Here is a 17,500-nt window from a genome sequence, read left to right as displayed (position 1 = left end):
TTGGTACAAGGACATTTTTGTAAGGCGAGGTCGTCTTCATCAGACTTCAGGGGAGAACTTACACAATGGAACGAATGATGTAAATATTGACGCAAGCAGCCAGATGCTGTAAGACCCTGTTAGAATCCAGTGCCGTCCAGACATGAGGCCTTACTGCTGGGCTCCTGCAGATAAGATCCCAATAACAGAAGGTCTCCAATGCTTGTGATTTGTCTTCTTATGCTGACACAGCACAACATCGCCTGAGTAAGGACAACGTTTCAATTCTCAGGGCTGTTTTGACAAATTTTAAGTGTTACTGGAGGGATTATCGCAGTGGTGTTTAAAAATAGATGGTGGAGGACGTGTTGCATTTGATCACATAGTCTGGGCATTCAAGTTATTTTAGTTGGTTATTTTAGTTATTTTACGATAGGAGACACTACAGACAAAGGATCAATTGATGAAAGGGTTAACTTGCTGTGAGATAAGATTATGAGATGTCTTGAAATAGGCGTGCTTCTCACATGTACTTCTCATCTTGGCATTGAAGTCAGTCTCACAAGGATATAGCAGGAGATTGCATTGAGGAAGGAATCCCTGCATCTCTGCAGATAGAGTTTTTACACCTGCATATGAATGTTTCAGCAGCTTACACCCATTGTTAGGATTCCAGCAGATATTCTTCTTAGTGGTAGCAGAGGGATACACCACCTTCAGCCAATAAGCTTGCGTCGTAAAGCAGCCTAACTGTAGTAACTGAGGCACAAGTATTTTGATATTATTCTCTTTTTATCTTCATGTTTTTTTGGAATTTCACCAAACCACACATGAAGAATTTGGGAATTTCACCAGCTTCTTCCCAGAATCTGGGAAGAAGCTAAGAAAGCAGTTGCATGGTTGTCTTTGACCGGGGAGAAAGAACAGTATCTTCCTCTTCTCTGCCAAAGAACCTATGAGTAAAGCTCTGAGCCAAGCATGGTAATGGTGGAAGAGTGAATGCTCTTGTATAAACTAGTATGGAATGGCACTTAGTAGAGCATAAACTCTACCTCTGCCAAATTCCATTTAATAAATTAAAGCCCAATCCAAAGTCTTACATGATATGGGTAGCATCAAAAAAATTTCTGTAGATCTAATTTTTTTATGGAAATACACTTGAATAGTCTTAAATATAGACCTGTCGTTTAAATTTTATTTCTTTCTTTTGCAAGCGCAACAAAAGTTTGGACCTACATAAAAGTGTTCTTATGTTTTGTTTTCGCTTCTCGTCTGTTTCGGGAACTCTTTGAAATTTAGATACTTATCTCGGGCGGGTTTTCCCGAACAAGGCTGGGTTTTCACTGTTTGGTATAAAACACAAAGCAGTTTGTATGTTTGTGCTTGCAGACAGACAGAAGAAAACACTGATGCACACACACAGCTACTGGGATGTCTTCTGCTGTCAAGCTTTTTTTTCTGTCAGATTGCTTACATCTGGTTGTGCTTTTCAGGGGAGGAAGGTCTTACATCATCAAACCTCTTCTCGTGTTACCAGTTTAAATGTCTGGTTGTTAGGGGTTAAAGTAGACACACATATCCTACTTTAAAGGAGAATTACAGACCTGGGGGGACATTCCTTCCATCCATCTCCACTCGTACCAATTTAGCCGTTGATTAGTGACCAGTACAGCTGTCCAGGCTGTTATTAGCAAATCACTGCTTACCTGGTGACTATTTTTGGGGGGAAAGTATAATTATCATTTGTTAATGACCAAACAAAAATTATCTAATGTAAACTCATTGATGAATCTTTGCAAATACAGGATATTTATGATCCACGGATCATACAAGGAGTCTTACAAAGATGTATCATTTGGTGATCTCTTCATGATGTTAAATTTGTGGTTCTGATCAAAATGTATCCACAGTATTTCCACTAAAGGTGCTCTTTGTTGATCTTTTATGACAGTACTTTTCTACAGCTTGGCATCTACTGTATATGTAGATGACACAATGTTATTATATACTGTATCCGCCGTCAAAAATTGATTGAAACTTGCCTGTGTTGAATATGCTGATTAAAGATAGTGTACACCGGGGAAATTACTACATGTTAGTATTCTGGCATTTAGTTCAGGTGTATTGCATTACAGATTTCTGGCCTTGTTTTATCCATCTTACCCAATACCATCATTCCCTGCTTGCAAGTCTGCTAATGCTTTTTCCTCACAACCAAGTTTGTTTTTCCTCTCAACATGCTTTTATGTTGTAGTTTTTAGTGCTTGTCAGCATTTTTTTAAGTATAGTATAACTTCTGATGTTCTCTCATTGGATGACAAAGGTTATATCATTAATATTTTATCCAAACCTGAGCGATAACCGCAGTGCATTTCCATATCTGGGCCAGGACTTCACTGTGAGTTTGTTAAAAGATTAGTCTGTACTTTCACTGATACTCTGTGTCCGCTTTGAACTGTGTTTTAGGCATGTTATTCAGAAAAATATGAGAAAGCCTCTTTGTTACCATCACAGTAGCTGACCTACAGCGCTGATTTGTGCCCCCTATTTCCAGTCGAAAATACCACTTCTCTCATTCAGGCTTCAGCTCGCGAGGTTTTGTTTCCCAGCTGGAAAGTGTAGAGTTACAGTTGGCCTTAAATAACACCTCTCTGTCAGGCCACAAAGACAAAGAAGTCTCTGTTAAATGTAATGGGTTACACCCAACCAATGACCGATCCTGATGCCCATCCTACTGCCCTGCATCACATTTTTCCTTTCAAACAATCATGTCACACAACCACAACAACACATGCTGAAAATAACACAGAGCTTCAGCTGTAAATTGTTGCTCTGTGTCTTTGGTGTGGTTGCATTTTGACCACTCATATTTAAATATTTAGAGAAAGGACTGAGCCATGGATAGAAAAGAGTAGTCTCAAAAAATTTAGACTGGATTAGAAGTCAGAAAATATCTTTTACTGAAGTAGGTATGCAGTTAAACTATTCCATCCACACAATAATTTTCTGATACCATCACTTTTCATCTGTGAGAAGAAATCTTAAATTCAATATTTATTATTAGATTATGTGAAAAATGTCAAAATAGGTGATGTCACAAGTAAAGCAATAGTTTATATGAATAGAGCAGACTGTCTTCAACATAATTTATATATTGTAAAACTATGATATTGGAATCAAAATATTTATTCTTTATTGCATGTACAATACAATATAGAAATCATTGTGGTTTTTTTCCAACACAGCAAGAAAACAAATTCTCAACTATAAGTAATAAAGATATTTAGCTTCTGGTTAAATGGGATGAGACAAACTATGAGTTTGACTTTTTAGTTTGAAGAAAAAGTTTTTCTTCAAATCTGAATAAATATTTATGTTTTATTAAAACATTCTACTGGAAAATTGCAGCACAGAAAAAAATTGTATAGATAATAAATATCATCACAGGATATGACTCATGTCATTGTGGGCACTTCAAATTAGAAGAGGTGATATCCTACACATGGTGGAGCGAGGCAAAGTAAACGACTTTCTGTATTTGCCTTTAATGTAAACTTCTGTAAATATTTTCATATTATACAATGACTTTCAGCATGCACACATTCATGCAGCCGATGCGGATATACAGCCATGTGAGCATTCATCAGTATCCTAGCTTGTTCACACTGACACTTATTCAAACAATACTCAGGATCCACCAGCATTAGTAGTTCTTAGAGGAAATACAAAAGCCTTTAACTGAAGTGATGATGGACATGTAGCTGTGGCACACAGGCCTTTATTTGTATTTCATGATTGTATTCTTTATGTTATCATGAAAGAACACAAAATTACAACATGATATTTGAAAACAACATGAAGCTCCCCTGGAGTTATGTTCCTTAAATGAAATATTTTGAGCAATTAGACATGACAAACGTAATCCATTCACGCATCATCCTCTCTCCTCCTACGTAGTGGGTGTTAAAAAATGAAAATGGAGCCATATGTGAATAAACTTGTAAATATTTGTCTTTTCCTCAAATAGATTAACAATACTGTATGTCGTTAGTGTTTGCATCACACACACAGACGGCTGATACTGGGAGAGAGAGAGAGAGAGAGAGAGAGAGAGAGAGAGAGAGGGAGAGAGAGAATTTTGATGTTTAACATCATGTTTATTCATAAAAGTCAAATTATAAAGTAATCACGTTGAGACAAAATCCAAAAGAGGTTCACGTAAATTGAATCTTTAATAGTACTGTGCGTTTGCTGAACAAAGAAGCATCTAACCTTTTAACATTTATCAAAAAAAAAAGACAAAGTTAAGAAAAAAATGAACAATTATCCTTTCTCCATGATCATCTCTTCTACAATCATGTCTTTTACTTTTTTCCTTAGTTTTTTCAATCTATAAAACTCTTGGTCTGTAAAAACTGGTTCACCACTTCTTGTTTTACTTTTCATATAAAAGCTGACACTATCCAGACACATGTTGAGGTCATAAAAGTTTTTTTTCTACTTTTGGTCTCGAACCTTTTGTGTCTTGCAGGAATTTTTAAATCTTTTGCATATCATATTTTTCTGTTAGGACCTCTTTCAGACTGTTGTCATTTTTGTTCTCAGAGCTACTTGTATCGGGAGGTGTCTCAGGTGTTTCTTTAGCAATTTTCTTCGCTTGATTTATTCTTGTGTTAGTGTTTTTTCCTTTTAAGACCTATCTTTAATAATTCCTCATGTATCAGAGAGAGAGAGAAAGAAAGAGATTTTTTAAAATTGTAATTAAATCCACATTTGTGGTGGTTGACCGTCCAGCCTCATCTTTTCGTCCTTTTCTCTACCTTGATTTCAATTCATCTATCTATTCATCCAGTCATTTCTGTGTTTTCTATCATTCTATCTTCAGTTTGTGTGTGAACTGTGGAAGTGACCGTAGGCCTTACTGAATCAACAGCCCAGAGCGTCTCAGTCCCATGCGTGTTTCATTTAAATTGTTCATTTCATTCTCATTGGCCGAGCCCAGACAAGTTCTCATGGACGGAAAGTATTTGGATGAATGCAGCATTTTCTGCCTGGCAACAGAACTGTTTGAGCTGAAGTTGCATCAGAAATATGCAACGATTAAGGGCAGGAATGGAAAAACTAGGGCAGGAATGGAAAAACAGAAACGTGTGTTAACATTTTCACATTTTAATTGTGAGGTAAACGTGAAACAATTTGTGCGGAGAAACATATTCGATTGTTGTTGACGTCAATAATGACGTCAATTTTTGTATTTACCACATGACAACCAACAAGACAAACCTAAGTAGAATGTAATAAATGAAGATGAGTTTAATGCAATGTTCAACATCATTATACCTAAAGTAAATACTGCACCTGTCAGGTGAGCAACCAAAGGAATGATGGATGTCTAAATTATTTTAATAACACTCAACAACTAAATTGACTTCATTTGTATTGCACTCATTTGCACAAAGTATCAAAATTTAGCCTCAGGGTGGATTCTGTATATTTTGGTGGAAATTATTTGGAAAATGCTGCAGCAGTAACTGGCAGTCTCTGCTAAGGGTAAAAAAAATGTTTAAGAGGAGATCTATGTAATCAGAAAATCAACATCAACTGGGCTTTGCTTTGACTGCTGCTCATGTTAGTCTCAACACCTGCACATGGGAGAAGATCTGAACACCTTGTTGAGCGATTAGAGAAAAAGACTGAGAGGGGGAGTGAAGAATGCAGCAGCAGGAATGTCCTGGAAGATCAGGAGGAGGAGGAAGACATGGAGGAAGGGCAATGGGGCATGAAAGAGAGGATTTAAAGTTTTAGAGGGCAGGAGAGGGAGGAGAGCTTGTTGGTTAAGTTCTGTTTGGTAAGTGTATCACCACACTGAGAATCACACTGTCAGAGAAAGAGAAAAATAAAAGAGAAAAAGATAGAAAGAGAAGTAGATTTTCTGCCAAGATTGACTTCAGTGAAAGAAGATTTTACAAGTTTCTAATTGGCTTCTGGAGTTTTACCCATGAGAGCGCAGAAGACAAACTTAAAGGAGAGAGCGCAACAAAGAAAGAATCAGCCTCTAATTACAGACAGGCTCCAAGAGGAGCAGTGAGGCTTCATATAATTATCTGTCTTCCTCCTCTCCTCCTCCTTCATTACATTTCATGCTTCTATTGAAGATATTTAAAGTGTTTTCTTTTTCCTGTCTGCAGCATTTCTCCGAGCTTCTGGATGATCTCTCCCAGGATGCTTTGCTGGGCCAGCTGCTTAGTGACCCCTTCTTGTCTGGAGTTAGAGGCGGCATGGAGGACATGGAGATGGAGGACGGTAGCGACCTGTCCCCTTCTTCCCCTCTCCCCCCTCACATCACAGCCGAGCACAGCTACTCGCTCTGTGGCGACAGCCGTCCGCAGTCGCCGCTGTCGCACCTGACTGGAGAGCAAGGCAGCGAAGCAGGTGAGCTGCTGCTTTCGCTTCTCCGCTGGCTGAGAAATGGAGCACCAACAAGTCCAACCATACACATTCTTAATATTCACACAAAAGGATGAGGCACAATAATGTCTTGAACAAGCTTTGTGAAAGGAGCTGAAGAACTCCACTTTAAATTGAGCTAAAAACCTGAATGCAAATCACATTTTTTCCTTTTGCACATGAAACGCTAATAGGAAAAATTCATGCACATATAGAATAAGTAGTTAACTATATTGTATCTAGTTAGTGAACATCATTAACTAGATACAATATAGGACGGATTTAGTGTTATCCCCTCTCTCTATATATTTTTATGTTTTCATTAACTAGATAAAATTGAGACAAAACACAAAAAAATAATTAAACAGAAAAACTACAAATCAACAAACAAGCAATAATCAGTAGCCAGTGGAGCCTTCTAACTGTGGTTAGTATTCAATATTCTATTGTATTTGACAGCCCTATCTTTATCCCTCAGGACCATTCCTGATGTTGCAGTTTTATCAAATGTTCAGATGTTTTCTGAGGCGCCAGATGTTCCAAAAGTTGTTTTAAATCACCAACAGTATTCGTGTTTCCTCCTCTTCAGCGGAGTCCGACGGGGAGTGGCCCATGGAGCAGAACGATGACATTGACAGCCTGCTGTGTGAGGCTCCTGCCCTTCTCCCCACCCTCTCCCTCACACTGGCCTCAGGGCCCCAAGCACCCGAGGCCCCTGTGGCGGTTCCTGCTCCTTCTACCCCCCCAGCTCAGCCTTCAGTCAGCAGTCAGAACCAGGTCAAAGGCAACAAGGTGAAAACGGAACTCCGTGTAAGATGAAATATGTAAAATCTCTGACATATTTGTAAGTAGTTTGTATTGCTTTGATTATTATTTGATTATTGATTATCATCAGACATCCAATGTTGATTGTGATCCTCATGTCATTAAGATGGAAAACCTTATGACAACTGTCGTTTATTAGCTCAGATTTTAAGATCATTTCACCAAAACTTGAAATAATATTTGAGGAATTCATTTTAGGGCTGAGTTTAATGTAATAAGTGTCACTGATTTGTGAGATTTCTCTTATATTTTTTGTCATTTGAAGACAGCTGATCGTGTGGATTTGTCTGATCATTTTTCATCCTTTCTGTTACCAGATAAAGGAGGAGATTATAATCCCCCAGATTAAACTGGAGCCTCATGAAGTTGACCAGTTTCTCAATCTTTCACCCAAAGGTGTGCATTTTAACTTTTCCTTGGCCTACTTCCTTTTTCATGTCAGTGACTGATGCTGCAGTGACCCCTGCAGGATTTCTTTTGTCAAGTCATGAGTGAAAAATAGAAAAAGTTGCTCCTAGATTTTCCGCTTTCTCAAACATTAAATAAAAATAAGGTAGTCCCCCATGTCCAAAAGACAAATAACTGCCTCTGTGAAATGTTTCTGTTTATTGACTGGAGCTAATCAATCAGCCATCATGTTTCAGGACTGGAGTCCCTGCAGATGCCTCCCACTCCGCCCAGTTCCCACGGCAGTGACTCTGAAGGCAGCCAGAGCCCCGTCCACGCTCCGCCAGGCCTGTCCTGCCCCACCTCCCCGAGCAGCCCCCCTCCATCCCAGGCCAGCCTAAAAGTGTCGCCTCGTGCCTCTTCCTGCTTGTCCAACTCCCCACTGCTCACTGCTCCCCATGTTAGTAGTAACCAACAAACTGTTTGAATTTGCTTCTTCATCACCACGTCTCACATTTCATCACACAATGTTAAAGACAGCTGTGGTTAAGAACGAGACTCACATGAATATTGTAAGTTACATTTGGTATCTTTAATGTTAATTATCTGACAACCTGAGACTCCAATATTTTATATTTTTCTGTCTCGTTCAAATATAAGTTGTCCATTTCTGTTCATATAAAATGGTATTTTTATATTCATCTACTGGCTTCCACTAGGTAGATCTTACTTTAATTCATCATGTTTGATTACTGGCATCATCATATGAGTCATGATCATCTACTTGTCTCCGTGTTTGTGTAGAAACTGCAGGGTTCTGGCCCGTTGATGCTTACTGAGGAGGAGCGTCGTACGCTGGTGGCCGAAGGTTACCCAGTTCCAACCAAACTGCCCCTCACCAAGGCTGAGGAGAAGGCGCTGAAGAAGATCCGCAGGAAGATCAAAAATAAGGTATACATGCCTGATGTACCAGACCAGTACAGAGAAGTAACTTTATTGTTAAGTTATGTAGTGTGTTTCTAATATAAATTAAATGTCAAAATATTCTTTGAGGGGCGGCACGGCGGCACTGTGGGTAGCACTGTCGCTGCACATCAAGGCAGTTCAGGGTTCGAGTCCCGCTCTGTGCGGAGTTTGCATTCCCCCACCTCACGCACTTAAACATGCTGACATAGTCTCCAGCTTCCCACGACCCGCGCAAGCGGATGAAGCAGATTGATAAAATGAATGAATGAATATTCTTTGAGTAAATGTGAAGTAAACATACTTCCCTGTGTGTCTTAGATTTCAGCTCAGGAGAGTCGCAGGAAGAAGAAAGAGTACATGGACACCCTGGAGAAGAAGTAAGTCCTCCTCTTTATCTGTTCATGACATCAGATAGAGTAAAAAAATGACCAGATGTTTTCTTTTTGACTGACATTTACAAACAATTGAAAAATATTCATCAACTACGTAGATGAGAAGAAAAGCTTACCTTGCAGTACTACTTTTTGACCACAGGGTGGAGACATGCTCCAATGAAAACAACGAGCTACGCAGAAAAGTTGAAACTCTGGAATGTACCAACAAGTAAGAACCACTCAAATGAATACATAAGGAATAAAAGAGTCGCCAGGAAAATGTCAGTTCAAACAGTCTGTGACCTATGTAAACACCTGTCACACGCCAACTGACAAAGGCATTAATCATTTGGCGTAAAGGAATAAAAGGTGTGCAGTTTTACTGTTTTTATCAATGTTGCCATAATAATGGTATCATTAATAAAAATAGACAATTAAAACGTGATCATTCAGACCCGAAAGTGTCCGTCACATCCTCTCACTGTCAACTCCTGCCTCGACTGAATCTTGAACAGGCCTTTGTTTGTGTAGCAGAAAGGAATAGGGAGGACGCTTCAGGAAACACTGGCTATACTTTATAATTTTTAAATAAAGCTGAGTTAAAAGCTCCCTGTAGATTTGTACAGATGTAATTTTGCACTCATGCATAATCATGAGGTTATTTTAATGTAAGATGCTCAAGCTGCTTCAACTACACTGCTTGCTCTCATTATTCTCGGATAAAGGGGGTTGTTTGTTTGTTTGTGTATGTGTGTGTGTGTGTGTGTGCGTGCGTGTGCGTGCGTGCATGCGTGTGTGTGTGTTGTTTTTTCACTGTTTAAAGTTGTGTTTTTTTGTATGTGTGGATTTTGGGTTTTGTGTGTGTGTGTGTGTGTGTGTGTGTGTGTGTGTGTGTGTGTGTGTGTGTGTGTGTGTGTGTGTGTGTGTGTGTGTGTGAACACTTCCTGAAGAGTGTGTGTAATGAAGCTAACAGCAGAACAAACCCACAGTTTGCTGATTTAAATGAGAGACCTGAATTCTAGTACATTTGTTCGTGCTCGGGTGTTTACATATTTACATATTAATGATGGTTAATATGTAAATGCTGATTGCAGCTGCAGAATATGCAGTAAAAAGTTAAAGCTGTACAATTATTACAAATCCTCCATTGAATACAAATAAAAAAGAATGTCAGCTAAATGTTTCTTGTCGAAAGCCATAATGCCACACTGCACCTCAGTAGTAACCCAGAAGCACCTGTTAAAGAGCAGCTGAGGTTGGAGACATTACATGAAACTGGATGTGAAATGATAGAAATGATTATAGAAGTAATAATCATTAATATCAAGCATTGAGAATGCATTCTTCCACCGTGTCTTAATACAACAGTTCAGACAAAAATATCAGGGCACTCTTTCTGCAGATCGTTTCTAATCTGCTTGCTGGTGTCTCCTGATCAGAATCAGGATTTATACAAACAAGTGTTAGTCGTGTGGGCTCAGTTCAGAGGCCGATGTCGTCTTCCGGTAGCAGTGTTGTCTGCACTCGGTTACTGTTCGTAATAATGATTATGTAATACACAAGATGAATTTCAACACAATATTACATATGAGAAAATGTACTATATTTAGAATCTAACAGGGAGCCTAAAAGCAGTTAAAAACTAGATTGACTCATTTGATTGTTTTGGATCTGTCTTTAAAAGCAGCAGCGCATTCATGAATCAGGTGTGTGTGTGTGTGTGTGATATGTGTGTCTAAACTGTGTTTGTGTCGTCCTCCCCAGGTCTCTGTTACAGCAGCTGCAGTCTCTGCAGGCAGTGGTGGCAGGAAAAGTCCCCAAGTCCTGCAGGGTAGCAGGAACCCAGACATCGTCCTGCTTAATGGTACTGTGGTGTGTGTGTGTGTGTGTGTGTGTGTGTGTGTGTGTGTGTGTGTGTGTGTGTGTGTGTGTGTGTGTGTGTGTGTGTGTGTGTGTGTGTGTGTGTGTGTGTGTGTGGCTGTGTGCTAACAAGAGATTGTTGTGATGAAACATTGATTAAAATATTGAATCGGAAACATCTGCTTCCACCGTTAATTAGCGGGTTAGCACTGATTCATAATTTATTTTCTCTCTATCTCTCTTTCTCTCTCTCTCAACATGTTTCTGGAAAGCGTCAGCTTTTATTTGAACAGTAAAACAAGAAGTGGTGAACCAGGTTTTACAGACCACGAGGTTTAAAGATTGAAAAAACTAAAGAAAAAAGTAAAAGACATGATTGTAGAAGAGATGATTGTGGAGAACGGATAGGTTTTTTTTTCTTAATTTTGTCTGTTGTTGTTTTTTAAAGTGTTTGAAAAATGTTACATGGTTAGATGTTTCTTTATTCAGGAAACGCACAGTACTATTGAAAATCCTCTTCACGTGAATTTCTTTAGGATTTTGTGTCAGCATGATTATCTTGTAATTTGACTTTTATAAATAAGCGTGATTTTAAAAAACAAAATCAAAAATCTTTCTCCCTCTGTCCTTCTTCTGTAGGTGGTCGTGTTGTGTTTTGCTCTGTTTTTGGGGAGTTTCTACCCCGGCAGTTTCACTCAGCATTCCACCATCAATGAAATTGGACTTGCCTCAGAACATGTGGGTGTTAAAGAGTCCTACATGACCACAGGTAAACTGAGGTTTCCGTTTAATATACCCATATATCAAAATAGTCATATATATCAAAAACTATGGAAGTGTTGAGACGCACACATGGTAAATGCCTGTTTTGTTCAGCCTAAAGTCAAACAAACATTTCCTGCTGCTTCCATTTTCATGAAGGTCTTAAACCAAGTCCATCATAACATTGTTGATAATCTCATTACACCTACAGCACAGCAGTAACAGTCACAGAGAGTGATTAAGAGGAGTTGACCTTTCACCACATCCTCTCCACCACCTCCCACATACACTTACACACTTTTGTAATAGGAACAAGATATAATTTAGTTATAATTTTATGTTTTTTTCAGTTTCCTTTTCCATTTTGCCCACCTACACAAACGGCCAGGCTGAACTGTTTTTGAAAAGGCAAAAAATAAGATGCAATGAAGCAAAAAGCAGTTCATGTTTTCCCTCTTATAACTGGTGTCAATGTTGTCAGTCTGAAAAGATCTGACATTCTAATTTTACTATATAGTTTAAAACACATAACAAATAAATTAAATAAGTTTATAAAATCTTTAAATTCCCTTTTAGTCAAGTCAAGAAATCTGTTATCAACCTTTGAAGAAGAGCAGCCCCATGTCCTCGGACTGGGCGGAGAATATCCCGACCAATTAGAGGACACGCCAGCCGTCGTCATGGCCGCGTGGCGTCGCTCAGAGCAACAGAAACTGGTGGTGGAGCCCAGAACGGAAACACACCCTCCTTTCAGGAATAAAAGCAACGACACGCAGACATCAAAAAACCTTCTGCTGGACATGCACAGGTAAACACACACACAACACACACACACACACACACACACACACACACAAATCAGCTGATGCGGCCAATGGGCAATTTTCATTAGAGCAGGGAACTGAAGCCTGTCTCCTTTTTCAGCTCCCTCCACCCTAGTGCCTCTTTTCATGTCACTGATGTTGGTTTTAATGGGGGTCTGTTCATGCTGTGCAGGGTGCTGCCGTTGTTTGTAGCCTTTCCATTGTGGATGCATGGAAGGACCAGACAGAAAACATAACACCAAGGATAAGATTCAGCAATATAATGACAATATAAATGACTGTATATCAATAAACTTCTTATTTTTACTTCATATTTAAATAAGGAGTTCAGACTTATATTAATAAACTAGTCTAAAATTAAATAAAACAATTATCGAGCATACTAAATTTATAATCTTAACTTTCCTCAAAAAATGCAGAATATATTTTGACATTTATTGACATTAAGAATTGATGGCATATTTTTATGAGCATAAAATATTTGTGTAGGAACATTTATGGTAAATGATGGCAATATGTAACCAAAAGGAGCAACATGTTAGCGCAGTGGGTAGTGCTGTTGCCTCACAGGTAGAAAGTCCTTGGTTCAGTTCCACCTGGGGCCTGTCAGTGTGGAGCTTGTAGGTCCCCCCTCCATCTCTGCATTACTCCTGTGTAAACCCATGACCCATATTCAGATATATGGGTTTGTGTCGTCTTAAAAAAATGAATGAATAAATGAAAGAACATAATCTAAAACCTCTAGAGCACCACAGTTTAGATATTTAGGATGGCTGTATGAACAGTTCAGGTGTGATACAGTTTCACATTGAAGCTAAAAGAAATGTAATGGCTGTTTGAAACCCATCTTGTCCATCAGAGCTGAACCCACATCTGGTCTTTGTCTTCCAGGTCTCTGGAGCAGAGGACGAACGACAGCAGGAGTAAAATTATAGAGCTGGAGCGAACAGTCAACGAGAAGTCATGAGGTTCACGTCTACATCCCGCCCCACCTCACCTAAACCCCACGATGACCCCAACCCACCCACACCCCTCCTATGGAGTATGGTTCGGTGTCCTGGAGAAAAACTCATACAGCAATTCTCACTGCTGATTGTTTCTTGCCATCTCTGCTTAATCACATACACTGTAATGATAAAAATAATAACAAAGGGGCACTGGTTGCCTTAATGTCTGAAGTAAAGTTGCACTGAATTATTTTTACATGAGTCATCGTAACAGTTGTATCTGTTGTCTTAATCGACCTGGCATGAAACACTGATAAAATAGAATCGAGTCAAACAGATCTAGTGAATAATTTCACTGGACTTGACATTAAATTATGACAAATGATGCTTTTTACAGGACACTGAGGGAGAATCTTTGTATTTATAGATAACTTTTTTTAGTTATATTTCTTTAATATTAAATGTTTTTATGTCTCATTCCAGTGATGCATACACCCAATTTTGATACTTGTGTTCATATTATATTTTTTTGTTTTTACTTCCTTGTACTCATTGATATATGCATTTTTCAAACTTCCTGCATCTGACTTAATGTTTCAAACATCAAGGGCACAGCTAGTGGTAGCTGCAATCATATAAATCGTTTTAAAATGCTAATTTGTTCAAAAGTTAAAACATTGCAAAAGGGTGTAGAAATAAGTAGTTTTGATATCAGTTGATATTGTTTATATCAAAACAGACCTGTAAACCTGTTTAAAATTTAAAATCAACTCAAAGAACTGTTTTTCAAGAGGGAAGAGCAAACCTTTCTCTCCCAAAGTTCATATTTTTACATGTTGGGACATCAGAATAAATATTAAGTATCCCATAATGATGTTATTCCTTAAAAGAAATATGACATTTTGGGATATATACTTATTTTTTGCAGAGTTTGATGAGAAAGTTTATACCACTCATGTCTGACTAGAAAATATGAAGCTAGCTGGACTTGCTGGTTAACACCCAGACGGAAATTAATTTAAAATAATTCAGCAAGGTTCTGTCCAGGGTTAAAATGAGATTTACCAGCAGTTCTAAAACCTGACCAAATAACAAATGAGATGTCAACTATTATTAAACTTAGAGGTTTCCCTTATTGACAATCTTTTTGCTAGCTGAGTGAATCTACTGGTAGTGAACTTCATACTTGGTGTCTACCTTCTGTTCTCACTCTTGCTGAAAAAAAATGTAATGTTGTTTCAGGAATTCCAACTATATTTCTTTAAAATATCTGCTTGAACCACAGAATTAATGGTCTGCTAACTTTTTTTATTTAATCCTGCAGTGCTTTCAAACACTTTCACTGTCACTTCTAAGAGTTTCTATCTATGATCTATCAGCATACCAAAAATAATTTCTTCCCAGAAATAAAAAAAAACAAAAAACTATTTTTTTATATATATAAATGTTGTTAATAAACAAAGAAGACTAAATGTGTGTCTGGGATTTGCAGTTTGTAAACCAACCCATGGATCATTCTAGTTTAGATGTTATGTTGTTTAAAGGTGAATGTAAGATGCTTTCAGCTCCTTGTATTTCCTGACTGTCTGCCGGGTTATTTTGTGTGCAAGTTTTGTTGAGAAAATGCTCTTTCAAAATGGGAGCTCAGTTAATGATGTGTTCCTCTGTGAAATACCCCACCGGGCTGTAAAGATTTGGTTCTGATGTGTTTTAATCAGTGAAAAATTGAAATAATTAAATCCTGAAACTTAAAAACTGAGAATGAATTGAACTATCAAAGAATCTTTTATACCGGTTCCAGATCAGCGAATGAGGTTTATACTGTATATCCAGGTTTTTACATTTCAAGCTTTTAGGTCAGTGGCTAGAGGATGCATTAATACATCTGTACTGTAGGTATTGATACTCCAAAGTTGTTAAAACTGAGCATTCAAAGTAAAGGAGAGTTTACAGGAAATCAGCAAATTTTTGTGTTGTCAGATTTTTATGGGAATTTTCTCTTAGTCGAAGCTGATCCTGCAGCCAGTTTGTTTGTCCATCACATTTCATTTCCATGCTTCCCCTGTGTAAAGCCACCCTGTCTGCCCTTGTGCTTTCAAGTGAATAAAAGTATTTTCCGTAGTAAAAGCATACTTTCTGTGATTGTGTGTGGTTTATTCAAGGCAACATTATCAAGGGAAGAAAAAAAAACTGTTTTATGACATGTTTTATTTATGGATATGCTAATTCATAATTTCGGTAATTGTATTCTCCTCAGAATCAGCTATGCCTACTATTTTGTACCAATTAACAAATGTTAACAGGCTATTATATTACACTACGGTGGTAAACATATTAGCATCCTAGTAGCATTTAGCAAATATGGAAAAAAAACATATTTACTTTCAGTGTCTCACTGAAAAAAGCTGTAATACGATATTCATTTGTCAGATTCAGTCATTCATTCATTTCAAGTTCAGAACCACCAGCATAAGAGGGAGAATTTTTAGGTCGTGTGAAGCGTCATATAATGAAAAGCAACTTTATTAAACCTCTTCTTCGTATTTTCTCCTCCTCCCTTTTATGTATGGTGTAGAATTGACTGCTTATTGGATTTTTGATTCTTGCCTGCTCCCTGTTGGGCTGTCCTGCCTGATTGGGCTAATTTCCTGTGTCTAAAGGAAATATGGATTTTGAAATACAACACACCGTGAATCACTAATGCTGGTTTCAAACATTAGGTTTGTAATTTATGCATTTGTGTATTCAGTTAAATACTGATTTCTTTTATGAACATAATGTCCCTGATTATTTTGATTTCATGCAACATTATTCCTCATGTCTCAGAAAAGCTGAAAGCCTTTGGTTACTCCTTACATTTCAGGTTACAAAGTTTCATTACTCTCCATCCCAGGGAAAACCATGTTTCTCTAAGTATATTGATTTTGAATATGTGTGGTAAATGAAAGAACATTTTGGAAATAGATAATTTCGGATAAGAAGGGGAAAAAAAAACAATTCTACACCCAAACTAATGAAAAGGAAAAAGGAAAAAAATAAATCCTTTCCTTGATAACACTTAAAATGTAGTTGTTAGATCCGTGTTGCTTCAAGGTTGATCCAATCTTTATTAGAACAGAAAGGTTCTGATGGGTAACACACTGGCCTGTAGAGGAGGTTCTCCCTCCTCCATCATGACAACGATCCTAAAATAGATCCACAGCAGCACCTCATAATAAGTAGTGCGAATTGCTCTGACAGTCCCGAGATAATTCACAATTCCACAGCTTCATAACAGTCCAGTCTCATAGTAACACAGCGTTGATGAATTTCATTACAGCTTTTAAGGTGCATCGTGTTTGTCATAAAATCAATGCTAAAATCAGAACAGATCTTGTAAAATGTGTAATGAAATATTTGTAAGAGAGAGACAGATCAAGGAGCTTCTACCCTATTCCACTCTTTGATTCAGGCTTGAAGGAGTTTCAAACACAACTTCTTAATTATAGATGACTATTTCTCTCATCAGGGTGAGAAAGTTTCTTCATACTTTTTGGTCTTTGTGTCCTGATGTGAGCCTGATGTCATGAAATTTAAAGATAGCCCCCAGGCTTTTTATTCTTCTTCTCTTGATCGTGCTCGCTCCCTCTTGCAAAGGTTCTGTCAGGACAAGACAAAATAGATGAAAAGAAATGCAAAATGAAGACAGAAATGTGCATTGCCGGCAACAAATTGGTCCTAAATTTGGAATATATTAAATGATGAATCAAAATCATGAGGCACTAAGAAAATATTTTGACTCATAAAATGCAAATTATATCAAAATACTTCTATTGTAATGCATCGTTATGCTAGACCACTGGTTATGATGCTTTTCTGTCATTCTTATTATGTGAATAGCATAATTGTGTTCTGCCAACCCATCTGATAAACACCTATTTGCTCTTCTGTATAATCATGATCTTAATATAATCATGATCATGATCTCTTTAGGTGTGAGTGTGTGTCTGTGAGTGGTTGTTTGTCCTCCATGTGTCTCAATGCGCTGGATGTACCCTGACTCTCATCTGTGGTCAGCTGTGATAGGATCCATCAACACCTGTTACCTGTTTTGAATGTTTCTCATTTACTTCCATACACCCGTAGCTAA

The 17,500-nt window shown here is 38.0% G+C and overlaps 1 protein-coding gene across 1 annotated transcript in view; it reads left to right on the top strand.

The window, feature by feature from the left end:
- Window positions 1-15,503, top strand: part of creb3l2 (cAMP responsive element binding protein 3-like 2) — a 25,233-nt gene extending 9,730 nt beyond the window's left edge. Inside the window, exons 2-12 of the mRNA XM_068307233.1 lie at window positions 6,168-6,411; window positions 7,016-7,218; window positions 7,569-7,647; window positions 7,896-8,098; window positions 8,443-8,589; window positions 8,923-8,981; window positions 9,139-9,207; window positions 10,743-10,842; window positions 11,478-11,607; window positions 12,177-12,408; window positions 13,316-15,503. Coding sequence (XP_068163334.1) covers window positions 6,168-6,411; window positions 7,016-7,218; window positions 7,569-7,647; window positions 7,896-8,098; window positions 8,443-8,589; window positions 8,923-8,981; window positions 9,139-9,207; window positions 10,743-10,842; window positions 11,478-11,607; window positions 12,177-12,408; window positions 13,316-13,391 — 1,542 coding nt within the window. The 3' untranslated portion in view covers window positions 13,392-15,503. The remainder of the gene's footprint in view (window positions 1-6,167; window positions 6,412-7,015; window positions 7,219-7,568; window positions 7,648-7,895; window positions 8,099-8,442; window positions 8,590-8,922; window positions 8,982-9,138; window positions 9,208-10,742; window positions 10,843-11,477; window positions 11,608-12,176; window positions 12,409-13,315) is intronic.
- The last annotated feature ends 1,997 nt before the right edge of the window (window positions 15,504-17,500 follow it).

This window comes from Antennarius striatus, chromosome 22 (genome assembly GCF_040054535.1).
Source record: "Antennarius striatus isolate MH-2024 chromosome 22, ASM4005453v1, whole genome shotgun sequence".
Taxonomy (NCBI): domain Eukaryota; kingdom Metazoa; phylum Chordata; class Actinopteri; order Lophiiformes; family Antennariidae; genus Antennarius; species Antennarius striatus.
The sequence above is the reverse complement of the archived record's forward strand: the minus strand, read 5'-3'. Positions and strand labels throughout refer to the sequence as shown.